Raw genomic sequence first — 27,755 nt, forward strand, 5'->3', positions numbered from 1 at the left:
GGGACTGTAAACGGGGCAGTAGCCAATACCTTTCGTCTCTTAATTTATTCTGAGCATGCGTGGCACTTTGTGCGTCGGATTTGTGTACACACGATCGGAATTTAACCGATCGGATTTTGTTGTCGGAAAATTTTATAGCCTGCTCTCAAACTTTATGTGTCGGAAATTCCGATGGAAAAAGTCTGATGGAGCCCACACACAATCGGAATTTCTGACAACACAATCCGATCGCACTTTTTCCGACGGAAAATACCACCGTGTGTACAGGGCATTACTCTTGGTGGGCGCAGGAACAGGCCCTGCTGCGAAATATTAGATCAAAAATTGTAATTACATGCCCCTGTTAAACAGGGGCAGAAAAATTGGGCCTTGGGTGGTGGTGGTATATACAGTATCTCACAAAAGTGAGTACACTCCTCACATTTTTGTAAATATTTTATTATATCTTTGAGTGACAACACGGAAGAAATTACACTTTGGTACAATGTAAAGTAGTGAGTGTACAGCTTGTATAACAGTGTAAATTTACTGTTCCCTCAAAATAACTCAACACACAGCCATTAATGTCTAAACTGCTGGCAACAAAAGTGAGTACACCCCTAAGTGAAAATGTCCAAATTGGGCCCAATTAGTAATTTTCCCTCCCCAGTGTCATGTGACTCGTTAGTGTTACAAGGTCACAGGTGTGAATGGGGAGAAGGTGTGTTAAATTTAGTGTTATCACTCTCACACTCTCATATTGGTCACTGGAAGTTCAACATGGCACCTCATGGCAAAGAACTCTCTGAGGATCTAAAAAACCTGTCCTGTTAAACCGCTGTATGGTCTAGGCCACCGTGCTGCAGCTCAGTTTCAGGGTCTTGGCAATCTTCTTATAGCCTATATACACAGTATCTCAAAGTGAGATTGTCAAGACCCTGAAACTGAGCTGCAGCACCATGGCCAAGACCATTTAAACAGGACAGGTTTCACTCAGAATAGACCTCGCCATGGTCGACCAAAGAAGTTGAGTGCACGTGCTCAGCTTTATATCCAGAGGTTGTCTGCCAGTATAAGTGCTGCCAGAGTACAGACCACTATTAACAGGTTCCCGACCAGCACACACCGATGTACATCAGCAGAATGGCACGGCTGGGCACATGGGCGTACCCGTACGTCCCTTTAAATTTGCCGCCGTGCCATTGCGTGCCGCCGGCGGCGCGCACGCGCACCGGCTGGGAGCTCCGTGAGTCAGGTCGCAGGTCCCTCGGACTCGATCGCCGTGTGCATACACGGCGGAGAGGAACAACTGGGAGATGGAGAGGAACAACTGGGGGATGCTAATTTAAACAGGCATCTCCCCGTTCTGCCTAATGACAGTGTCACTGATCTCTGCTCACTGTGATCGGGAGCAGAGATCAGTGACGTGTCACACGTAGCCACGCCCCCCCACAGTTAGAAACACTCCCCAGGACATACTTAGCCCTTACATTGCCCCCTAGTGGTTAACCCCTTCACTGCCAGTGTCATTTACACAGGAATCAGTGCATCATTAAACGCTTATTGTGATTTTTTTAAATATTTAAAATGTTTTTTTTAATATTTTTTGGGGATATTTATTGTAGCAAAAAGTAAAAAATAATGCGTTTTTTTCAAAATTGACGCTATTTTTTTGTTTATATCGCAAGAAATAAAAACCGCAGAGGTGATCAAATACCACCAAAAGAAAGCTCTATTTGTAGGAAAAAAAAGGACGTCAATTTTCTTTGGGAGCCACGTCGCACGACCGCGCAATTGTCAGTTAAAACGACGCAGTGCCGAATCTGAAAAAATTCACTGGTCAGAAAGGGGGTAAATTCTTCTGGGGCTGAAGTGGTTAAAAGTGTACAATTACAATAATTGTAATCCAATCCATTAAATGTGAAAAATCTTATAACAAAAGTTCATGTGAATAATATTTGATTGGAGAAGATCCTGCCATAAATCAATTCACCACACAATGCAAACAAGGATGAGTGCTCTCCACCACCAGTTTCACAGGTTGCTCACCTCATAACCTACTGAGAAATCAGTAGTTATCCTCCCTGGGGAAATTATGACACCTGGCACACTATGAATCACAGACCTCCCTGGATGAAATGGCTCCCCAATAGGGCTCTGAGAACCCTGATCGTCTTGCCCGATACAGTATCATATGCAAAAGAAAGATGACTTCTAGTGCTCTCTGTTTCCAAAAGATTTAATAGTATAAAGCAGTGGCGGCCTGTCTATAGGGGGCGCACGGGCCGCCCAACCCCCCCCCCGCCCAAAGCTAGTCACAATTTAAAAAAAAAAAATAGGCCCTTAACCACTTTAATACAGGGCATTTTCACCACCTTCCTGCCCAGGCCAATTTCCAGTTTTCAGCGCTGTAACATTTTGAATGACCAAAGCTTATTTAAAGGTGTTGCCAAGGTCTTTGGTATTGGGCAGATTCTTGGCTCTCCTCTCAAGATTTCAGTTATCAGCTATCACAGGGAAGATCGCCTAATTGCCTGTCAATAGTTGATTGGCCCTGGACTTTTGAAGGGAAAACCTGTCATCCAACCAGGATTCTCACTCACCTCTGAATATCTTCTAAGGTGTCTGTCAGCAGATAGATCTTCAATCAAGACAAGCGGTCTCGCCCTCACTAAGTTCACTTTTGTTCACCTTTTTTTTTTTTTCTAAATTCCAGCTCACCTATGTACCAATAAAGCCTCAATGTACTTATTTTTCAAAAATAAAACAGCTTTCCATTTATTCTACACCAGCTTTCCTCACTGTCTTCATAGCTGTTTAAAAACACTGATCGATTACTTCTGCCCTACTTCCTGGACAGCAGTGTTAATTTAGTCAATGAAAAAGTTTTTGCCATAATTTTTCGTCTGCGGCATTTTTACAGTGGCGAAAACGAAATGAAAAGTACGCAACGTTTTCATCCACTAACAAAAGCTATGACGAAAATGTGAGGCAGGGACGTTTATCCTTGGAACTTCCGGTTGCCACAGAGCTCCTGCTTCCTCTGGATGGAGCCCAGCATTTGTAGATAGGAGGCTGTGTGCAGAAGGTTAGGAACATCAATGACTATTATCTGCAGCCTGAAGGGGGATGTTCTATTAGGATGGCAGGGGCTTTGCTGTGTAGTTAACCCTCTCATACACTGTCTGCCACACACTCACACTTCATACTGATATATAGAGGCCCCTTGAAGGAGACCTGCTCCTTGTCAATAGGCTTCACAGCTTGTCCACTACAAGAGAGCAGCACACTGTCTGATCTGTGCAGGATTAACCCTTTTGCTGCCAGAGGGTTTTCGCACCCATGCTTAAAAAATCAATTTAGGCCTGAAGATTACATAAACACCCCCCCACCCAAACATTATATATTTTCTTAAAGCAAACAAGTTCATGTAAATGTGCTATATAAATAGTGTAAAATAATAATAATAATATTTTAGATGGTTTGGATATCATTTTCGTTAGGGGTGCTTATGGGGGTCTGCAATACCATGTGATTGTGGTTAGGTCTGATCATCCCTTTCATGTCTTGCTGTTCATTCTGCACATGTGTGTTCCCCATAGTTACTGTGCTGAGATTAGTGGGGAGACTAGTGGTGGTGGTGGGGGGTGTAAGGGTGGGGGTTATTGCAAAGAATGTCAAAGCTACCATGCGTGTGACCCCTCGGGTAGCTTGGTCAGTTAAAATTAGGAAACTGGGCAGAATATCAGAGACTTGCTGACCCAACAAGTATTTTGAACCTTTGAAATCTACATTGGATAAAACATGCACATGATGAAGGTTTAAAATAAGTTTACAATTGATTTTAAGTCATTTTTTTAAGATTCACATTAATCTGTGTGTATACACTTTAATTTGTGTGTATGTGTGCAGTTCACTAATTTCTTGTGAACTATAGATCCTAACCAGGCAGTTGGTTCCTCCTGGGGTTTTGAGGCTCAGTATTTTTTTTCCATCTGTCAACCACATCCCAAAATATCAAAAGGGAGAACTAACTGTTTCTTTGTTTAAAACAAAAATACGAACCACATCTCAGTATTTTTAATTTGCTTTCATATTTAGCCCAGCTACTGACAACTAAAACAAGAGAAGAAACACAGCAGCTGTAACATAGGATGTCTTGGCAGACCTAAGCTGGGCTCACACTGGTAGAATTTCATACAAACTTTCCTGCAAAGATTCTCATCAGAACATTCTTAGAATGTTCTTTCTTGCCATCAATGAGTCAATTAATTTTGTTTGAAAAGCATTAAAATTTCTCCGACATGTTTTAAGCAGCTTTCATTACATTATGAATTTTGTGTATGATTTTTACCAATCGAAAACTACATTCACAGTAATGCCGTGTACACACGAGTGAACTTTTCAGCATCAAAAGTCCGATGGTCTTTCCGACGGACTTTCGGCGGAGTTACGACGGACTTTGGAATGACCGGACTTGCCCACACATGAACGGACTACAGTCCGTTCAAAAGTCCGTTCGTTTGAACGTGATGAGGTACGAAGGGTCTAGAATAAGGAAGTTCATAGCCAGTAGCCAATAGCTGCCCTAGCGTCCTTTTTTGTCCGTCGGTCTAGCATGCAGACGAATGGATTTTTTGACCGGACTCAAGTCTGTTGGAAAGATTTGAAACATGTTCCAAATCTGAAGTCCGTCTGATTTTCGGCAGAAAAGGTCTGCTGAAGGTCCGATGAAGCCCACACACGGTCGGATTGTCCGACGGATTCGTTCCGTCGGACTAGTCCTTTCGAAAAGTCCGGTCATGTGTACACAGCATTAGAATTGCATTCGTTGGTGAAAAGTTTCTATCCTGTTCCTTTAAAAAATGTTGTCAGTATGATCAAAAAAGAACATTGATTTGACCCCACTAATGATTAGACTGTTGAACAAATACTTTGTACAAACATTTCATATAAAATTCTAATAATGCATGGCCAGCTTTGGAAAATATGGTTAAAATATGGATATGGTCAGCTATGGTTAAAATATGGATTTCCTCAAATATTTAATGGAATTATAATTTCATTCATGCCTCCTAATTCAAGCACCTTCAATCCCTATGTGAAATCAACAAAGATAAGGAATAGGTAGGCTTTAATACATGAAGGGGCTCAGAGAAAAAAATCAATCCACAGGACCACCATGATGCTTGCCCTAAGCAAGAGTTAATCGCAAGTTGTAATCTCGTACCTTGTGAATGTAGCCAACATTCTGGATACTTTCAGAATAGGTAAGAAATAGAACCTTTGTCTGGTTTTCATTTTGTGGTCTGCAGTTGGAGAGATTCTTTCAGTTTCCTGTCAGAACAGGAACTGATGGAAAATCTCTTTGGTGGGATGATTAAAACTCCCTCTAGTGTGCAGAATTAGATCCCTTTTTTTTTAAAAAAACTAAATGTACTGTATAACTCAATAATTTTTTTATAGTATTCAAAATTGAAACCCCATATATTATAGGCAAAATTATAATATAAAAAACAGCGCAATGAATAAAATATAATACCTCAGCGAGTAAATGGATTACTTAACTGATTGCTGCTAGTATTAATTTGTGTATGTAAATTAATTGATGAAATAAAATGCAGCGCAATCCTATAAAATATTATAAACACATGCAATATTAAAAATGCAAGTGTTTCTTTCCTTGAAGATGTCATGGTAGTGACATAGTAACTGGCAGTGAAGTCAAAGAAGAATTACTGCCAGTCCCTATATTCTACCAAGCTATACTATCAGTGCCACCTATCAATGTAGCCTCAGCAGTGCCTCCTCATCAGTGCCCACCAGTGCTGGCTATCAGTGCCCATCAGTGCCACCTATCAGTGCCCATCAGTTCAGGCAAGGCAAGTGGTTAGAGGGGCAAAGCATGGCTTTTCTACGTGCTAAGTTCTGATGGGCGCCAGCTTTCAGAGCACAAATGCATGTGACTGCATATTAATCAGATTTTATTAAATTTTACTGTGGTTTTAAATGATTTTCACAATGAAGCCCATGTGTTTGTTTTCTTGAGCGTATGCTTTGGAGAGCCTGGTATACTGTCGTACATCTTCCTTTAGGCATCTGGAGGGAAGTTATCTGCACAAAAGAGCTGATTGATCTCTACTGCGTGTAGATCATATTGGAAAGGTGAACAAGTGGTGCAGCTGGTGAAGGGGTGCACCCTGTGAAATACTTAGGCACACTAAGGCACAGCACAATTATCTATATGTAAGTTTTTGATGTGCACAAAGGTATAGTGTGAGTGCACAGTAGTAAGAAATGTATTACTTTCATCTTAGTTTAATGATATGCACAATGAAGCTTTTGTCTTTATGTTTTTAAGCATATTTCTTAGAGAATTTGGAAGACTGCCATATGCTTACCTTGATGCATGTGGAGTAAAATCTGGAGTGAAATTGTCTGCATAAAGTGTTTATTGATTTATACTAGATGTAGATCATATAATAAAGGTGAGCAGGTTGTGCAGCTGGTGTAGAACTGCACATGGTGAATTATTTAGAGGCACAGCGTGTCTTATTGTGGAATAACATCTTGGTGGCCTTTTTTAATATTTAGCACACGTGGAAGTGTGGACTGAACATTATATTTACTTATTTTCATATATAGTATGTCACTTACCAGACATAATTTCATTGGGGGGGGGGGTTGGGGGGTGTTACCATTGTTCATATACTATTGCTATTGTAATATTGCACTGCACTGCACTATATGTTTAACAGGTGTTTCTAGAAGCATAATATTCTTTGTGCATTATTGATTTAATGGTGCTCAGACATACTCAGCAAAGCAGAGGGTGTCATTATTAAAGGGGTGTCACCATTGTTTATATACTGTTTTCATTGTAAGATTGCACTGAGTATTTAAAATAGGTGTAGAGGCATAACACTCTTTGTTGCAATATTGGATTGAAAGGTGTTTAGCTCGGCAGAGGGTGTCACCACTATTTACAGAGGGTAAAATAAGTATTGAACATGTCACCATTTTTCTAGGTAAATATATTTCTAAAGGTGCTTTTGACATGAAATTTATACCACATGTCAGTAACAACCCATGCAATCCAAACATACACATAAACCAAAACAAATAAGTTAAAAAATGAGGTTATGTGTAATAAAATGGAATGACACAGGGTAAAGGTATTGAACACGCTAACTGAAATTTATTTAATACTTCATACAAAATCCTTTGTTGGTAATGACAACTTCAAGTATGGAGAAACTAGTCACGTGCATTGCTCAGGTGTTATTTTGGCCACACAAACAGTCTTCAAATCTTGAAGGTCCCGTGGGCCTCTTCTATGAACTCTGATCTTTAGTTCTTTACATAGATTTTCTATTGTATTCAAGTCAGATGATTGGCTTGGCCATTCTAGCAACTTTATTTCTTATGTTTGGGATCATTGTCTAGCTGAAATGTCCACCCTCATTTCATCTTCATAATCCTGGTAGATGGCAGCAGATTTTTATCAAGGATGTCTTGGTACATTTTTCCATTCATCCTTCCTTCAATGACATGAAGTTTGTCAGTACCGTATGCTGAAAAACAGCCCCACATCATGATGTTCCCACCTCCAAACTTCACTGTTGGTATGGCGTTTTTGGGGTGATGTGCAGTGCCATTTGACCTCCAAACATGTTGTGTATTATCATCAAGAGTTAAATTTTGGTCTCATCTGACCCGTCTACATTCTCCCAGTATTTCACAGGCTTGTCTAAATGTTGTGCAGCAAACTTTAAACAAGCTTCAACATGCTTTTTCTTCAGCAATGGAGTCTTGCGTGGTGAGCATACAGGCCATGGCGGTTGAGTGCATTACTTATTGTTTTCTTTGAAACAATTGTACCTGCTAAATACAGATCTTTCTGAAGCTCTCCACAAGTGGTCTTTGGCTCTTGGACAACTCTTCTGATAATTCTTTTTATTCCTCTGTCAGAAATCTTGCAAGGAGCGCCTGGTCATGGCTGGTTTATGGCAAAATTATATTCTTTTCTTTTTTTTGTTTATTAGAGGTTTACGCTGCATTTTTTTTTACTTAAAGCAGAGTTCCACCCATATAAAAGTCATCAGCTACAAAAAGTGTAGCTGCTGACTTTTAATAATCGGACACTCACCTGTCCCATGGTCCAGCGATGCGGGCGAAGGAAAGCCCCGCTCCTCTCCCCCTTCTCTCCTCGGCAGCGGCATTCTGATTGTGGGCGCCCGGCTGTGGCTTCACACCCGGGCACGCACTGCGCATGCGTGAACCACTCTGTGCGCTGTGATTGCCCAGGCAATCTTCTGGGACCTGTGACGTGTCCCAGAAGATTGCAGGGAGGGAGGGGGGAGAGGTGAACTTCCTTACGGCGCTGCGGAGCCCCGGGAGGAAGTGGGAGCTGGTTGCCCCTAAAAAGAGGGTAATCCACTCCCCCCCCCACAAAAAAAATGACAGGACAAATGTGGCATGTCAGGGGGTCACCTTTACTTAAAGCGGAAGTTCCATTTTTGGGTGGAACTCCGCTTTAAGCCACACACTATGGCAGGGGTCTCCAAACTTTCTATAGAAAGAGCCAGTTTACTGTCCTTCAGACTTGAGGAGGGCTGGATTGTGGTCAGTGGGAATAGAAAATGTCCTGACATTGGTGGGAATAAACAAGACCCCATGTTTGGTGTCATTGCAAGAAATAGTGCCCTATCATTGGTGGAAGGAATTGTGCCCAGTCATTGGTGTCATTGCTCCCAATGACACCAACAATGGGGCACAATTCCTTTCTTTGACACCAATGATGGGGCCCTACCGTTAGTGTCAGTGGGAGGAATAGTACACCATTGTTGGTGTCAGTCAGAGGAATTATGTCCTATTGCTGGTGTCAGTAGTGCCCCAAGGGCCAGATAAAGGCAAGCAAAGGGCCGCATGTGGTCCCTGAGCCACAGTTTGGAGACCTCTGCACTATGGGGTTGATTTACAAAAACTGGAGAGCACAAAATATGGTGCAGCTCTGTACAGAATCCAATCAGCTTCCAGTTTTTTTTTTTGGTCAAAGGTTAATTGAACAAGCTGAAGTTAGAAGCTGGCTACCATGCAAAGCTGCAGCAGGTTTTGCATTTTCCATTTTTAGTAAATCAACCCCTATATCGGCATTCCCTGTATGCCTATGTAATGCCATTTTTTGTGTGAAGATTGTCAACTGACAAAACAATCATCTCCAATTTACTCTTAATAGTATAACCAGGAAATGGAGGAACCCCCTAGGGGTGGGACTTTAAAAGCACTACCATAACAAAAAATATATAAAAAAGTATAAAGTTTATTGTACATGAAAAAAACACATAATAATTAAAGAATAAGCACATATGGAAGGATGCATAGTATAGTACAAACGTTTAGCGGAAAGACGATATACAATCCTAAACCCAATGACGTTTCAGAGATGGACTGTAGTCTCCTTCATCAGGGGTTTTCATAGGAAGTACAGTGTATCATAGTGGCTAAGAAAGTACATTAACGCATCCAAACAATCTTTAAAAAGTGAGAAGTAATTAAGTCTCCCGCAAATCCCATCCACCGGATAATGGTCAATGTAAATAAAAAAAGTAGCATAGAGGGAGAGGAGAAGAGAAATGTCCCCTTCCTCACACCCAAAAGCCCCACTGGGTTATGAGGTTCACACCAGCAGCAGGCTGAGACATGCACTGGGACCCAAAAGACGTGGAGGATCTAGGTTATAGAGATGGTAAAGTTCACAGGCCAGTGGGAAGTGGGGGATGGCTGCTAGGAGGTCTGGGAAGCCACAAGCTGCAAATAGCCGCAAAGCAGCAGGACTTTCAGTCACAGAATCCTCCAGAGAGCATCCAACCCCTGGCCCGGCCTGTGAACTTTACCATCTCTATAACCTAGATCCTCCACGTCTTTTGGGCCCCAGTGCATGTGTCAGCCTGCTGCTGGTCTGAACCTCGGAACCCAGTGGGGCTTTTGGGTGTGAGGAAGGGGACATTTCTCTTCTCCCCTCCCTCTATGCTTTTTTTATTTACATTGACCATTATCCGGTGGATGGGATTTGCGGGAGACCAATAGCCTTAATTACTCCTCGCTTTTTAAAGATTGTTTGGATGCGTTAATGTACTTTCTTAGCCACTATGATACACTGTATTTCCACTTAAATACCCTGATGAAGGAGACTACAGTCCATCTCTTGGGTTTAGGATTGTGTATCATGTGTTTCCGTTAAACGTTTGTGCTATACTATGCATCCTTCCGTATGCGCTTATTCTTTATTTATTATGTGTTTTTTTCATGTACAATAAACTTTATACTTTTTTATATATTTTTTGTTATGGTAGTGCCTTTAAAGTCCCACCCCTAGGGGGTTCCTTCATTTCCATATCTATTTGGGATGTGGCACACCTTTGCTACAAGCAGTTTTATTTGGATATCCTTTTTCATAATAGTATAACCAGTGTAAGTTATAAAAAAAACCAACACTTTGCATGTAGATATAAATATAAAAGATGGGCACATCCCTATTGTCATTTACCTGACACACGTACTGTAAGGAAATTGATGTATACAATATATTTGGTTTACTAAGAATAACATTGATAGTTTATTATTTTTCATACAGGAGTATAACGATTTAAAGGAACTATAGAAACTGGACATGTTACAATATATGAAACAAAAAGATGAGCAGTTCTAGTGTCAAAGCATGTCCACATTTTAATTGTTTTTAGACATTAAATACCCTCTTGTATTCATCATAGGTTTTAAAAGTATTATATAACATTTTGGAGCAAATATACAACACAAAAGTCCAAGACTTGACAACAAAATGGCAAAAATCTCAACTGCAACAATATATTTACCCTTTGTGCTAAGATAAGCTGGAATAAAAGTTGACCATACACTCAAGAAGGTCAACATGCTGAAAGTAATATATTTCGCTTCATTAAAGCTGTCTGGTAAGTTCCTAGCTAGGAAAGCAACCACAAAACTTATGGCAGCCAAGACACCCAAATACCCTATTGTGCAGTAAAACATAACTACCGAACCCTCATTACATTCTACAAGGATGGTACCAACCAAGACTTGGTGATTATGTTCCAGGAAAGGTGGATATTTTGCCATCCATACCAAGATAATGACCATCTGGAAGGAGGTGGAGATAGTAACAACAAGAATGGCTGTCTTGAAACCAACCCACACCCTCAGATTGCTCCCCGGTTTGGTGGCTTTAAAGGCAATGACAACTACGATAGTTTTTGCCAGGATGCAAGAAACACAAAATGAGAATGTGATTCCAAAAAGAGATTGTCTGACAGTACAATTCAGTCTGGTGGGGTAGCCAATGAACATCAGTGAGCAAAGAAAGCAAAACTTTAGGGACAAAAGGAGAAGGTAGCTGAGGTTCCTATTGTTGGCTTTTACCATGGCTGTATTCCGCAAAATAAGAAATATGCACAGCACCATCACAGTGATGACAAAGAACAAGACGGAGAATGAAGCCATCACTAGACCAAGTGGTTCCTCATAAGAGAGGAACTCAATGACTTTAGCAACACATTTTTCTCTTCTGCTGTTTGGCCACTGGTCTTCTGGACATGCTTGACAGTTAACAGAATCTGTAAAGTAATTAAAATCAATGATCATTCCAACCAAGTTGTCTACTGAGCACCTCATTCATAGAACCAATTTGTTAACAATTTTTTTTTCAAGATATTTCTGTGGATTGTTTTTTTATAGTTAAAAGTGAAATATTGTCAAGCCTTTCTGTTCCAAATTCTCCTCAAAGTGCTTTTATTTTTGTCTTGTTTTCCACTAAAGACATTTTCCTCACTTCCTGTCCTGCTGAAACCCCTGGGACACTAAAAGTGAGGGGAACTTTCCCCAATGTGGTCAGAGACTTTAGGCATTCAAACTGATAAAAGTTGTAATCCTTTGGCAACCAAATAATTTATATACAAAAATCCAGCCCAATGGCATGCATTGACCGGAATAAACAGGGGCCATGTTGCTGTGGTAAAGGCACTAGAGGCCAATCAGTAACTCCCATAGTGAAAAAGGACTGCGGCCATGTTGCCGAAGACCATCCACCAGAGCGCCAAGCTCACTAGTGATGAAGGGACGGCCATATTACTGAAGTCCCATGTCCAAAGCAGGAATATGATTACTTAATAACAAATAGTGTATGTAAATACTCATAAAACAGAAGATTAAGAATAAAAATATACCGGCAACACTTCATTGTTACATTAATCAATTAAAAATAGTCTAATACTATATGTTGTCAGAAACTGCACTCCATCTAAAGGTAATGGAAATGAATGGAAACTAACTCACAAAAAATATATATTTAAAACATACTAATAATACCTTTAACAATTACAGTTTAAGATAAAAATAGTATCAAATACACTAACCCAATGGTTAATTTTAACGTCACAGAAAAAAAAAGTGTATATATATATATATATATATATATATATATATATATATATATATATATATATATATATATATCATGAAATGATGGTGACACTTTTGCGAAATTTGTTTCCAATTTTTTAAAGAAAATAATTTGCTAAATTATTGCGAAATTTGTGAAATTGGTCTTTATTTTTTTTTCCGATTTAGTGTCACTGATGGAGGTAGAGAAGGATAAAATATCTGTACCCACATAGCTGACAACACAAGCCCCTTAAATTTATTTCCTCAGGCTTAAACAGTTAATCTGTCAAAGTTCACTTAAACTTCTCTTGGGGGGTTGGATACAGGGCTGGTGTTTACACTCCCGGCACCCCCGGCCTGGGGGGGGTAGTGCGGCCAGGGGGTGTTGTTCGTCTTGCCTAGGGCCGCACAGGTGACAGGATCAGAGAGCGGAGCTACGTTTAGAGTTCCACCTCCTCCGCATCCCCAGCTGTGCCCGCCTCCTCCGCCTCCTCCACCTCCTCCTCCTCTGACCTCATGCCACCTCCTCCGCCTCCCCAGCTGTACCCACCTCCTCCGCCGTGCCCTCCACACAGGCTGAGTTGCTTCTGACCTCTTATGCAGCAGCTATGATGGATTTCTTCCATGGCTGCTGCTTTCTCTGCAGTCAGTCAGCGCCCATCCCTGTGTAAGGCCCATTATGTTCCCCAGCCAGGCTAATGGGGAAGTCAACTTGCCGTGGCTGCGCCCACCAATATGCCACTAATTTGTACATGGAATTCACTGTTTTTCCAACCCTGGCAGCTCTGTGGAGAGAAAGGGGATCACAGAGGGTGCTCCCCATGCTCATATCTTTCCTTTTATTTTTCTCACTAACTCTATCTGGTTCTCTCCTCTGGATCCCCTTCTTTGCATACTCTCAAATCTTACCCCTAACATCCCACTTACTGAGATTTTAGAATCACAGGGTGGTGTTACTGGTCACCTGACTCACAGGTTAAATCTATCTTTTACAAGCTGTTGCAAGTCATAAGAATAGACATAACAAATTATAATGTTTTTTCATGTTAAGAGTAATTACCTCATCAGGTTCTCCATCCCTTTGCAAGTAATCATTTATGTAAGCGAAAAACCCTAATTCTGACTTTAAAGGAAATGTAGTTGGTCCTATTTCTCTTGTGGGTCACAGGAGTGCACTTAGTTCTACACTCCTGTGACCTGTATTCAGCAGACAGCGGGCTAAAGTCTACTGTCAGCTGATGTCACTGAGCCGGCCCAGGCCCTGGAGGGATCCTGACATTATTGTCGGGATCCGCCCAGATGCCTAATTGACAGCTGGCTCAGCCTCTTATTGACAGTAACCGGTTCGCTGCTCACTGAAGACCATGAAACGAGCGATTAGATCGATCAATTCTCAGTCTAGAGGCGACGGGGGACAGATGCAGCATCCACCTAGGTGAGAATTAATATTTGTTTTTTTAAAAGCCATAATTCTCTTTAAATTAAATCACTAGGCATAAACGAAAAAAATTACTGAACAGGGGATGACAGAGGGCTAATATGAAGACCTATAGCTTCATATTAGCAGCCCTTCATGCTCTCTGCAGCAGTACTCAGACTGGGAGAAAAAAAGAGCCAATCAGTGTTTTGCTGCTCATTCATTGCCCAATCAGTACTTGTAAGCTGCAATATATATATATATATATATATATATATATATATACAGCATATACAGTGCCTTGAAAAAGTATTCATACCCCTTGAAATTTTCCACATTTTGTCATGTTACAACTAAAAACATAAATGTATTTTACTGGGATTTTATGTGATAGACCAACACAAAGTGGAACATAATTGTGAGTTTAAAGGAAAATGATAAATGGTTTTCAACATTTTTTACAAATAAATCTGTGAAAAGTGTGGCGTGCATTTGTATTCAGCCCCCCTGAGTCAATACTTTGTAGACCCACCATTCAGTGCAATTACAGCTGCAATGCTTTTTGGGGATGTCTTCACCAGATTTGCACATCTAGAGAGTGACATTTTTGCCCATTCTTCTTTGCAAAATAGCTCAAGCTCTGTCAGATTAAATGGAGATCGTTTGTGAACAGCAATTTTCAGGTCTTACCACAGATTCTCAATTGGATTTAGGTCTGGACTTTGACTGGGCCATTCAAACACATGAATATGCTTTGATCTAAACCATTCCATTGTAGCTCCATCCATCTTCCGATCAACTCTGACCAGCTTTCCTGTCCCTGCTGAAGAAAAGAATCCCCACAACATGATGCGACCACCACCATGTTTCACAGTGGGGATAGTGTGTTCAGGGTGATGTGCAGTGTTAGTTTTCCGCCACACATAGCGTTTTGCTTTTAGGCCAAAAATTAAAATTTTCAGCTCATCTGACCAGAGCGCCTTCTTTTACATGTTTGCTGTGTCCCCCACATTTTTATGGCTTTCTTTCAACAATGGCTTTCTTCTTGCCACTTTTCCATAAAGGCAGATTTGTGGAGTGCATGACTAATGCCCTTTTCCAACATCAAAATCCATGTTTTTTTTCCAATGGATGTTGGCTCAAACTTGTCTTGCATACACACGGTCACACAAAGTTGGTCCGAAATCAAGTCAAGAACGCAGTGACGTACAACACGTACAAAGAGGAAAATTAAGTTCAATAGCCAGTGCGGCTCTTCTGCTTGATTCTGAGCATGCGTGGCACTTTGTGCGTCCTTATTGTGTACACATGATCGGAATTTCCGACAATGGATTTTGTTGTCGGAAAATTTGAGATCCAGATCTCAAATTTTGAGTGACGGAAATTCCTATGGAAAATGTGTGATGGAGCCTACACACGGTCGGAATTTCCGACAACAAGGTCCCATGGAGCGTTTTCCGTAGGAAAATCCGACCGTGTGTACGGGCATAATAGTTGTCCTGTTGACAGATTCTCCCACCTGAGCTGTGGATCTCTTCAGCTCCTCCAGAGTTATCATGGGCCTCTTGGCTTCTTCTCTGATTAATGCTCTCCTTGCCCAGCCTGTCAGTTTAGATGGACGTCCATATCTTGGTAGGTTTGCATTTTGGGATGATGGATTGAACAGTGCTCCATGAGATGTTCAAAGCCAGGGATATTTTTTTATAACCTAACCCTGCTTTAAACTTCTCCACAACTTTATTCCTGACCTGTCTGGTGTGTTCCTTGGCCTTCATGATGCTGCTTGCTCATTTAGGATCTTTAACAAACCTCTGAGGGCTTCACAGAACAGCTGTATTTATATGGAGATTAAATGACACACAGGTGGACTCTATTTACTAATTAGGTGACTTCTGAAGGCAGTTGGCTCCACTAGATTTTAGTTAGGGGTATCAGAGTAAAGGGGGCTGAATACAAATGCATGCCACGCTTTTCACATATTTATTTGTAAAAAATGTTGAAAATCATTTATCATTTTCCTTCCACTTCACAATTATGTGTCACTTTGTATTGGTATATTACATAAAATCCCAATTAAATATTTACGTTTTTGGTTGTAACAATGACAAAATGTGGAAAATCTCAAGGGGTATGAATACTTTTTTAAGGCACTGTACTGTGTATATATATATATATATATTCTATTTTTATAAATATATATATATATATATATATATATATATATATATATATATATATATATATATATTTTATTTTATTTTTTTGCAACATTTTTGTTTTTGGGTCTCAATATGCACTTTGGGAATCACAAAAGTAGCTGGAGAGTATTACAAATCTTTTGGCAGATAAGACAGTTTACATATATGTAATAAGTTGTTTCCCTTTAGCTCAACTTAAATAACATTAATTCTCATCTCTGTAACTTACTTGTCTCATTGGAAATCATGCCTTCTGGACATGGCACGCAGTCAAAGCAGCAGACAGGTTGTCCTCTCTGTGGTGCCTTCCTGTAGCCAGGAGGACAGTCATCACTGCACACAGATCGTGGCACCTTTGGGGTTACATAAAATACTTAACACAAGATAATAAAATTAAATGGGTAGCAGCCCAATGACTGGAGTTAGATCTAACCAAAGGCCAAAGATGATTGTACAATACAATATCTGCAATACTTTTTTCCTTCTGAGGTCTGGATAAGATCCAGGAGGGGAAAAAATGGACGCAGCCAAGGTCTGCAGCAACAAATCATCTTTTACAATAGTGATCTGTTCATTTCTAGTTTTGAGACAGTGACAATACTTTGATCTTCAGTACTACTAAAGTACTAGAATTTCACTTCTCTTTTGATTCGAGACAGTCAAGAACATCCAGTGAACATAACATTTATTTGCTGGTGGACTATCTGAAAATAGCAAACTTTTTTATATTGCAGCTTACCAATTCTTAGATGTGATGGCTGCATGTGTTTCCTTTTTTAGGCTTTCTTTCTTCTATTTTCATCTGGTGATCCAGCCAGCAGTTCTGTTGTTTTTCAACATCTTCTTCTGGGGTCCCCCGGCGGCTCTCGCGGCTCCTCCCCGCATCAGATTTCAAAAACACCCTTGGCAGAGCGCTTCTCCTAGGGAGTTAGGGTATCTGATGCGGGGAGGAGCCGCGAGAGCCGCCGGGGGACCCCAAAAGAGGATGTTCGGGGGCACTCTGTGCAAAACGAGCTGCACAGTGGAGGTAAGTATGACATGTTTGTTATTTAAAAAAAAAAAAAAAAAAAAACAATCTTTTACAATCACTTTAATGATTAGTTAGCTGCAAAATAAAATATTTTTGGTTTTGAGTTTAATACCACTAATTTTGCAACAATCGTGAGAACTTCCATGTTACCTCTAAACCACTGCAAACATATATAGTGATATTCTAAGTAATTAATTGAATATTACGATTTTTCCCTGAGGAAGTTACGAGAACAGTGACGTAAGGCGTGGGAGGAGTCAGGTGACGCAGAAGCCACTGAGTGTTGGAATACGCTTGCACATTGAGTTTTAAAGGCACGTTTACTTAGTTTTTATGTAAGTGCAATTCTTTTAATAAATTTGCAACTTGTGATGTACTACACTATGATAGACCACCCTGTGTTCTTTTCAGTGTACTGGGAGCAGAGGAGACAGTCTCTTAAAGAGACTCCAACCAAGTAAAACCACAGAGGAAGCTATAACCCCTAAGGACATCTAGGAAGAGAGAGACCACTATACTCATACCCTAATGCCGCGTACACACGAGCGGACATTATGGCAGACTTTGTCCAGCGGACTTTTCGACAGACTTTACGTCGAACTTTCCGAATGAACGGACTTGTCTACACACGATCAACGAAAGTCCGACAGATTTGTGCGTGATGACGTACGACCGAACTAAAACATGGAAGTTCATAGCCAGTAGCCAATAGCTGCCCTAGCGTTGTTTTTTTGTCCGTCGGACTAGCATACAGACAAGCAGACTTTTCGACCGGACCCGAGTCCGTTGGACAGATTTGAAACATATTTCATTTCTAGGTCCGTCAAACTTTTGAGAAAAAAAAGTCCGCTGGAGCCCACACACGATCTAATTGTCTGACGGACTCAGGTTCGCCGGACCAAGTATGCCGTAAAGTCCGGTCGTGTGTACGCGGCATCATTAAAACTTTGTCATCCAGTCCCCATTGGCTCTTCTCAACCTTTAACTCTCTGCTTCGTCCCCCATCCCAACTACCCACAAACTCACTCACTGCCCGAGAGATTGCCAATCACTTCAAAGACAAGATTGATGCAATTCGTGAGGACACCTCCACTGTGCGTACATCTTTCCCACCCAACATATCTTGCCTAACAGCACATTCAACACTCTCCTCTTTTGAAATGGCTACTACTGAAGAGGTTACAAAACTTTTCTCAGATGCCCACCTAACCAATTGTCCCATGGATCCTGTTACCTCACAACTACTACGGTCACCCTCTTCTTCTACCCTATGCTCCCTCACATCTTCAATCTCTCCCTCTCTAGTGGCACCTTCCCCTCCCCTCTAAAACATGCGCAGATCACTCCCATACTTAAAAAGCCCTCACTGGACCCCACCAACCTGAACAACTTAAGACCCATCTCCTTGCTCCCACCCACCTCTAAACTTCTAGAACACTTAGTCTACAACCGTCTTAGCTCCTACCTCAGTGAAAATAACCTTCTTGACCCCTTACAGTCTGGCTCTCGCTCGTAGCACTCCATGGAAACTGCCTTACTAAAACTCACTAACGATTTACTAACTGCTAAAACCAACAGCCAGTACTCCATACACCTACTACTTGACCTCTCTGCAGCCTTAGATACTGTTGACCACCCGCTCCTTCTCAATAAACTACATTCCCTTGGCCTCCCAGATTCTGCTCTATCCTGGTTCTCTGCCTATCTATCACAGCGCTCCTTCAGTGTCACCTACAACTCTGTCTTCTCCTCTCCATTGCCCCTTTCTGTGGGGTCTTGGTCACTTGATAACTGCCCACGGCTTCCAATACCACTTATACGCCGATGACACCCAAATCTGTCTACTCCTCACCTTACTCCTTCAGTCTCCTCTTGCATTACTATCTTACTAACTGACATATCAGCATGGATGTCGCACCACTTCTTAAAAAAAATCGCTATAAAACTGAGCTATTAATATTCCCCCCCCCCCCCCGTCCATGCCCCCTCCATGACTTTTCCATCAAAATCAACAATGCAACTATCAGTCCCTCCCCTCATGCCAGTGTACTAGGTGTAATCCTAGACTCTGACTTCTCATTTCAGCCCCAAGTCCAATCGTTGTCAAAAGTTTGTAGAATAACATCTCTAAAATTTGCCCCTTTTTAACAAACGAAACCACCAAGCGCCTCATTCACTCCCTTGTTATCCCTTGCCTTGACTATTGCAACTCCATTCTCATTGGCCTGCCTCTCTTCATAGGCTATCCTTTCTTTAGTCTATCATAAATGCTGCTGTCAGACTTATCCACCTTACCAACCACTCAGTGTCTGCCAACCCTCTCCTCCAATCCCTACACTGGCTCCCAATCACCCAGCAAATTAAATTCAAAATACTAACCACAACATACAAAGCCATTCACAACTCTGCCCCGAGCTACATCACCAATCTTGTCTCCAAATATCACCCAAATCGTTCTCTCAAGACCTCCTACTCTCAAGCTCTCTCGTCTCCTCCTCCCATGCTCGTCTCCAGGATTTCTCCAGAGCCTTTCCCATCCTCTGGAACTCACTACCTCTACCTGTCCGGCTATCCCCTACTCTTGCTACCTTCAGGCGATCATTTTTAATATTCAAAGCAAACTCAGCCATCCCCATCCATGTCTCCATGCTTTATTTTGCTGAGTAATAACTTTGAAATACAACCCCCCCGAGCATTTCAGGCTGTGGCCATCTTGAGCACGAGCGGATGATTCATGTAGCAGTTTAGCTCAGGCATGCAGACAGGAAGGTGTATTTAGCTGAGAGAACCCCTCCTCTCCTTCTGAAGACTTCTAGGATGTATGACATAATTTGCCTAGGCAAGAAAACCAGGAAGTAACTGAAGAAATGTAAAAAAAAAGTTTAAAACAAGTAAAAATTATATACTTTCCTATCTATTTACTAATGCTACCAGCATAAGGAACTTCACTCTCCCAATCAACATTGATTATTTTGAATCCTCATGCTATTAGCATTAGTTAATAGATAGGAAAGTATATGATATTTACATGTTTTAAACTTTTTTTTTTAAATCAGTTATGTCCTGGTTTCCAGGCCTAGGCAAATGATGTCATACATCCCAGGGGGTTTCAGGAGAGGAGGAGGGGTTTTCTCAGCTAAGCACACTCTCCTGCATGAGCTAAGGGCAGATGGATTCCAGGAAGTAAATGCTACATGAATCATTTGCCCTTACTCAAAATGGCCACAGCCAGAAATGCTAGGGAGGAGTGGGTTTCAAAGCGATTTCTCAACAAAATAAAGCATAAAGACATGGATGGATGGGAGACTTTGCTTTGAATATTATAAATGAATTAAATAGTGTTTTTGGTTTGTGGGGCTCAGATGCAGTGAAGATCCGCTTTCAAAATAGTCAATGTTGATTGAAAGAGTGAAATTCCGCATTGAAGATCAGAGATTCTTAATGGGACTGCAGTGTTTTTTAATTTAACCACTTCCGGACCGCCGCATGCCGATATACATCCTAACTTTGAAGAGGGATATCTTTGTTATGGCAGCAGCTAGCTACCATAAACCCGGTATCCCCTTCTTCAGCTGGCGGTCCAGTTTCCGATAATAGTGGTCTCTGCGGTGGATTTGCCGCAAGATCACTTTTATCAGCGGTGGGAGAGAGCCCCCCCTTCCTGCCGCGCTCCTGTGCCCTCCGCCGCTTACCGGAAGCGATCGGGTCCTTCTGCTGGCTGGGTATGGAGACGAGTGAGGGGAAGATGGCCCCAGCCCGTCTCCATACCTTTGCAGGGCGGAAGCGACATCAAAAGCAAAAAAGCAAACGCATACGTGAGTAGTGCCGCATGAAAACGGTGTTCGAACCACACATGTGAGGTATCGTCGTGATCGGTAGAGTGAGAGCAATAATTAGCCCTAGACCTCCTCTGTAACTCAAAACATGCAACCTGCCACAAGCGGGCGCAATTTTGAACTTACTGCTCTCTTATTTTTTTATTCAAAAAAGTGTATTTTTTTCGAAAAAAGTGCGCTTGTAAGACCTCTGCGCAAATATGGTGTGACAGAAAGTATTGCAACGACCGCCATTTTATTCTCTAGGGTGTTCGAAAAAAAAAGTATAATGTTTTGGGGTTCTAAGTAATTTTCTAGCAAAAAAAACTGTTTTTAACTTGTAAACAACAAATCTCAGAAAGAGGCTCGGTCCTTAAAGTGGTTGTACACCCTGTACAACCACTTTTACCTACAGGTAAGCCTATATTAAGGCTTACCTGTAGGTGCTGCAAATATCTCCTAAACCTCCACGGTTTAGGAGATATTTACAATAAAGCCGTGCACGAATGCATGCGCACTTTAGAAAAAGGGCAGAGCGTACCGTTTCTAAAGGAGGTCATGCCGTGACTGGCGGCTCCCGCGCATGCGCGGGAGTGACGTCACACGTCTCCGGCCAGTCACAGAGCGGGAGTTTGCGGCCCCGGAAGGAAGAGGGGTGAAGATGAACGCTGCTAGTGGGGACAGGCTTCGTTTTCAGTTAAGTGACACATAATGGGCTACTATGCGATGCATAGTAGCCCATTATGCTTTACCTTTGCAGGGAAATAAAGAGGAAGTAAAACCCATCAGGGTTTACTTCCTCTTTAAGTGGTTCATGTAATATTATGTTCTAAATTATAGGATGCTCTCACAATAAAGATATTTACCTTTCTTAGTCCACCTGGCCACCGGATGGCAGTGGTGTTAATGAAAAGTTTTGGGCCGCTGCTAATGTACTCGTTGTAGGTTCCAACTTGTATATATTGAGCTTTGTTTCCAATCAGTTTCCAGTTCAAGATGTCAAAGTACCCGTGGAGATCTCCTTTAGCATCAAATGACACCTCCTCTCCTGCAGTGTTAACGAAATTAACTTTCTTCATGTAATGCAAGAGCTAGCAGGGTAAAAAAAAAGTATTATTTTAATTTCTTGTTATGTTTTACAGTAAAAAATTCTTTGTCCAGATCCTCCCAGGAACTTACAGTCTGGCTTTTTTTTTTTGCGAGTGTTCCACAGTTTGATAACTCAGTTGGTACAGAATTTCTGCTCATAGAAAAAAAATACACTAACTATACTCACATAAATGACTCTCCAGTCACTTCTCCACCCTTATCATGAACAATTCACAGTCTAACTACATTTACAGTTAAGGTCTGAGTTGGGCTTCAGGTTTGGTCTCTGTTACCTGCCAAGGCTGGATAGGTTGTTTGTCAGCACAAGATTTTCCACTGAAAGGACCTTCTCCAGGCTTACAAGAGAGCAATGTTTGGAGAGCATGTGCAACCACATAGAGGGCACTGTGGGCCATGTACACAACCTGGGAGGTTGGGTCATTGAGTTCTGTGATGTCATCAGTTACTATCTTCTCGAAACCAGTACAAGCTCCTGTGCTAGAGCCTGCATTAGATAAACTGCTGTTATCCGTGGGCCATTTGCAGTTAAATGTCCTCTCCCAGAACTGCCGGATAGACAACATTCTAGGATAAATAGATGGATTAAAGTTTTGGAGAAAGTCTGAAAAATGTGGTAGGATCTTTCTGCTTTTTGCTATCCCGATAGTGTTGTTCAGTATGTTCCAAAAATCAGTCTGCAAAAACACAGGGGATGTGAACCAGGCTTCGATGCCAACCCACACTTTTCCAGTAATGTTTTGAAGAAGAACCTCGATAAATATAGCATTGGCCTCTGGAGGAGAGACAAACAGAAATACTGCTGAGGCTGTTGACTTTCGAACATTCTCTATAATCTTTGGCATCATTTTTGTGCTGGAATCCAAGGCAATGGTTTCAATAAAGGCGATACAAACCTCATTCTTGGCAGCCTCTTTTTTAAGGGAGATCCCACCTTGCGTACCATAGTCTGTTGAAGAAATAAGTATACCTATCCAAGTCCACCCAAATGTATGACACAAGTCAATGAGGGCCCGTGGTTGACTGTCGACACTGACGGTTGTCCTCAAGAAGGATGGAAACTCTTGTTTGTTGCTAAGATTCGGGAGAGTCGCAGCATAGCTCACCTGCAGAAAAATACCAGGGTTGAAAGCACTCCTCATAAATTTTCTTTGGTGATTTGTGTCTAGCACGGTGGAATGAATGTATTATATTTAGCTTTATGTTGCGCCTACAGTAAATCTGCCCCTGTATAATCTACACTTTAAAACTTAATGGAGAAGTACAGCCAAAGCTTGTTTGGCTGTACTTCTGTGGATCCCAGGAGTGCAGATCCCTTTGCACTCCTGTGACTGTTTTTCAGCTGACAGTGGGCTGAAGTCCACTGTCGGCTGACATCACTGAGTCAGTTCAGGCTCGGGAAAAATCATGACCATATGGTCAGGATCTGCCTACATGCCTGGAACAGAACCTGGCTCAGCCTCTCAGAGAGCCACTGAAAAGCTGAGCCAGCCGCTCCCGCACCCCTCCACAGCTCATTGCTCCAGTGAACGCAGGGGGGCAGACTAGAGAGCCGGTGAATAACAGTCACTAACTCTCTTGTCAGGGAGCAGTGAGAACTGAGCGATCAGCAGTGTTTGATCACTCAGTTCTCCGATGCTGCATCCACATAGGTAAGCATGATTAAAAAAAAAAATCCCATACTTCAACTTTTTATTCTTTATCATTAATTAAAGTGGTTGCAAAGGTTCTCTGCATTAAGGTAAAAAATCTTTGGACGCAAGCTCCCCCCAGCCCCCCCCCCGATACTTACATGAGCCCTATCTTATTCCAGTGCCGTGCACATGTGCAGCAGCGCTGCTCTTCTCTCCCCTCTCTCACAGGAGGTTTGGCAGCAGCCGGATCCATTGGCTCCTGCTGCTTTCAATCAAACCCTGTGAGCAGAGAGCAGGGGCTGAGCCGCACCATGTATGTGTCAATAAATGCATACAGCATGGGCTGGGATCAAGCCCACGAGGGACCCCATAGCAAGCGGAGCTACTCAGAGAAAAGGAGGCAACTACTTGCAAGAGACCCCAGTGGAGGAGAGTCGAGGCTGCTCTGTGCAAAACCATTGCAGAGAGCAGGTGTGTATGACATGTTTTTGTTATTTTAGAAAAAAAATTAAACCTTTACAATCACTTTAAAGAATTCCACTCTCACAAAAAATACCTTCTATATATTATAGCTATCCAAGCCATTTTTTATTTCAGTGATATTAAATTGATTTCCCCATCCCCAGATGGGGATGGGGTGTGTTTTGCATACTGTATCTGCTCACGATGCTCCTGCAAATCTTACTTTCCATTTGTGTGATTGACTCATTGCTTTTCTAATAAGTCTAAACTGAGCTCTAAGTCAAATATCATGTATCCTCTGCAGCTACGTTTTATTTTTGGTAGATTGTTTCTAAGGATCTAACAAACAGTACCTCAAGCAATGATTACAGTTCAACTTTTCTAATTTCAACATTAAATTAGAAGTTCAGCGCTAAAACCAAACTCTCTAAATCTACTTGCAGCCATAATCTAAGACTAACCTATCTAGCCCTATAGAGCAAAAATCACTATACAGTATATACCTTTTCTGAAGCCACTGTGGTTGGTCCCACACTGAGCTATCAGTGGCAGCTTCTCTGCGTGGGAGTGTGCAGAAGCAGCAGCCAACAACGGAAGCCCCATAGTAGTAAGTTACACCACTACCCAGGCATTTCCCAGCAGTTGTTGGCCATCTTCTGCACAGAGCTTCCGCCGCTGGAGAACAGACTAGCTTCAGAAAAGGTATGTATAGCGATTTTTGCTGTACAGGGCTAGATAGGTTAGTCCTATATTGTGGCTGCGAGTAGATTTAGAGATTTTAGTTTTAGGCTGAACTTCCACTTTATGATTCCCCAGATGGTACTGAAGAAGGCAGACCCTACCATTAACCTCCCAGCACCACCATAAAGCAACATTGAAGGCACAGGTACAAAGGTCTTTCTGGAACAATGTATATACTGAAAAATGATAGTAGAGTCTGAAAGGGAATCTACAGCCATGTTATATCAGTTTCACCCATGTGTCTTAAAGGTATTGCAATCAATTTATTTGCAACATTTTATCTCTTAGATAAGTGTTTGTGTTTTGTTCATTACTTCCTTTTCTATTATCTTAGTGCATTAGACAGAGAAAAAAAGCTCACCTGTGGTATCCTCCACAGTCCAAGCACCCTTGACATGGACACAATAGAGCTAGATAAGGGATCCCCAATAATAGCAGGCACCCTATGTAGGAGGCCACACTTGTAGTTAGGTACAGGATTCCCACCTCCTGTCACAACTTGCAGTGTTGACTTAAGAGAAGTTGCCTCCGAGAAACAGGAATCATACATGTAGAATCCCAGGGTAATATTCGGCAGAAAATGATTTTGATTAATCTCCTTTGTGGCAAAAAGCAAAGCAAGAATAGACTTGTACAGGTCTCTCCTGAACCTGCAGAACATTAAATGTGTCAGGGAAATACAATAAGTATAATGCAAAAAAACAACTCATTCCGAATAACACTGAGATGCAATGTATAGCATGGTTGTCTGGAAACAATGAAGCCCTGGGCTCAGTTCCCACACAGGAAACTATATGCATTTTCATGTAATCCCCTTGTTTGCATGGTCCTAAACTAGACATCTTGGTTTCCTCATCCAATCAAAATCTTCTATCAACTAGCTTCTGTCCAAAAACTTTAAATTGGTAAAGTGCTGTATAATTGTTGGCTCCTTTCTACAAACAAGAACCTTTTTATTGTCAGGAAGTAGTTCTGGACAGCCGCACTCCCAAAAAAATATGCCTTTTATTCAAAAACTACAAACAAAAATACATGCCACAGCCGAACCAGAAAGCTGACGCGTTTCACACTACATATAGTGCTTAATCATAGTTTTGATTAAGCACTATATGTAGTTTGAAACACGTCAGTTTTCTTGTTCTGCTGTGGCATGTAATTTTGTTTGTAGTTTTTGAATAAAAGGCATATTTTTTTCGGAGTGCAGCTGTCCAGAACCACTTCCTATCTATTTGCTATATGCATTTCCGGCACCTGTGGCCTCTTAACTGGTGAAGGGATTTACCTTTGGTCGATCCTCCTGGAGCGGTGATATCCCCCTTCCCTACCATTTTATTATTGTAATGATTAAAAGAGAACATAATTCAGTCTGAAGAGGTTTGGTACTTTATTGCCTTTCCATTGTTTCCATAGCTCAGAAACAGATTAAGGCAGAATGGGCCCGAGACAAGGTAGCAGCTGTGGTAGCAGCAATGCCCTCCACTGACATTGATAAGGACTGTAATAGATGCAGGATCAGCCGCCATTTGAAATGTCTGTACCGGTATGGCTGCTTCCCATCAAACACCAACTTCCTTTACAAGCATCCTCCCTTGTTTTCTCTTAGTCCTCCAACAAAGAATGTTGATGCCTATTGGTCTAAATGCTCAGATAGGGAATAACTGTAACTTGCAGTTGACTAAACAGGTGCAAAGTAGAACAAATAATGCAAAACAGGGTCAGGATGGCAAATAGCATGCATAAACTGCAGAGTTACATAGACTCTTCAAATCAATGTCTCTATGGCTCAGTTAGGGTAATATGTCACTGCAAAGCATAGTCTCTATAAGACTCTATAACAAGAGAGTCTAGATGAGAATTTTTAAGTCAATTAAACCAGACCTGGGCAAATTCTGGGCCTTTGGCTGTCCCTGTCCCACCTGTGATGCCTGAGCGGTCAGCATACCTCTTTGAGCCTGCCAGCTTCCTCACTGAGGAAACGGAAAGGCTCAGGGAGACATGCTGGATGTCCATGTGGAGAGATGTAAGAACTGGAAGGAAAGAGCCTGAATAGCTGATTGGTACAGGGAGGCAACACTTTCAGCAGGAAAGTGTTGCATAGGAGACATCCTGATGCTCTTCTGCCACTCTGCTACCAGGCCAAAATCTTCCTGTGTTAGCACCTGCATTCTGCAAGCTCCTAGAGCCATGCACCTATTCTGCACTCCCAGTCAGGCTCTGTACCAATCTCAAGCTCTCTCCTTCCAGTCACAGTGCTTTTTACAGAGCATTTGACAGGCAATGAGGAGATGTTTTCTCTTCCTTAATGCCCGATTTGACCCTATAATGCTACACTAGTGGGCTGCAATCGTGTGCACTGAACGCAGTTGCGGCGTGGCCCCAATGAACTTAATAAATGCGTTTGACAAGCTGTGCCACTTGCCAAACTCTGCAAGCCTAGTTAAAAATTCAATGGCTGCAAAGCTTCTGTGACATGTAAACAGCCCCATCCGGCTGTTATTTTACAGTGTGGGAGGGCAGCCAGGGGAGGTAAAACCATAGCTCAGCCACCTATATTTACTACCTCCTGACCACCTGTCTAAAAGAGAGCAGTTATACTTATTATTCTTAGTGTCAGGTGTTTGTTTTCTTTATGTTTACGTACTTATGGACCTTCCCAGGTCCAAAATTAATATTAAAACAGAATTAGGTTTAGACATTCACAACAGTCCCAGTTTTTCATTTGGGTCCTTGGGAAAATTAATTGCTCACCCCCTGAATTAAATGGTTTAGAACACAGTTACTTGTGCTTATCCTCATAAAACGCATTCCTTAGATTACAGTCCAGGGTAGCTCTGATAACACAACTGGCAGGATCCAAGGCACGAGGAAGAATTGCCACCCCACTGGAACTACAGTACACTGGTAGCATACCTC

At 41.7% G+C, this 27,755-nt stretch overlaps 1 protein-coding gene across 1 annotated transcript; it reads right to left on the bottom strand.

The window, feature by feature from the left end:
• Positions 1–10,710: 10,710 nt before the first annotated feature.
• On the bottom strand, positions 10,711–26,852 carry LOC141109005 (extracellular calcium-sensing receptor-like). The gene is made up of 6 exons (XM_073600962.1): positions 26,785–26,852; positions 25,204–25,492; positions 22,281–23,111; positions 21,765–21,989; positions 16,283–16,406; positions 10,711–11,612 (listed from the first exon to the last, which is right to left on the bottom strand). The coding sequence occupies exons 1-6, from the start codon at positions 26,850–26,852 to the stop codon at positions 10,711–10,713; spliced, it is 2,439 nt and encodes an 812-aa protein (XP_073457063.1).
• Positions 26,853–27,755: the final 903 nt, after the last annotated feature.

Source organism: Aquarana catesbeiana, linkage group LG09 (assembly GCF_042186555.1).
Source record: "Aquarana catesbeiana isolate 2022-GZ linkage group LG09, ASM4218655v1, whole genome shotgun sequence".
In the NCBI taxonomy this organism is placed as follows: Eukaryota; Metazoa; Chordata; class Amphibia; order Anura; family Ranidae; genus Aquarana; species Aquarana catesbeiana.

Coding starts and splice junctions, on each gene's coding strand:
- LOC141109005 (XM_073600962.1), bottom strand. CDS start 26,852: ATGGACATCCAGCATGTCTCCCTGAGCCTTTCCGTTTCCTCAGTGAGG. Junction 23,112..25,203: donor GACTGTGGAGGATACCACAG/GTGAGCTTTTTT, acceptor ATTTTTCTGCAG/GTGAGCTATGCTGCGACTCT. Junction 11,613..16,282: donor CATGATTTCCAATGAGACAA/GTAAGTTACAGA, acceptor ATTACTTTACAG/ATTCTGTTAACTGTCAAGCA.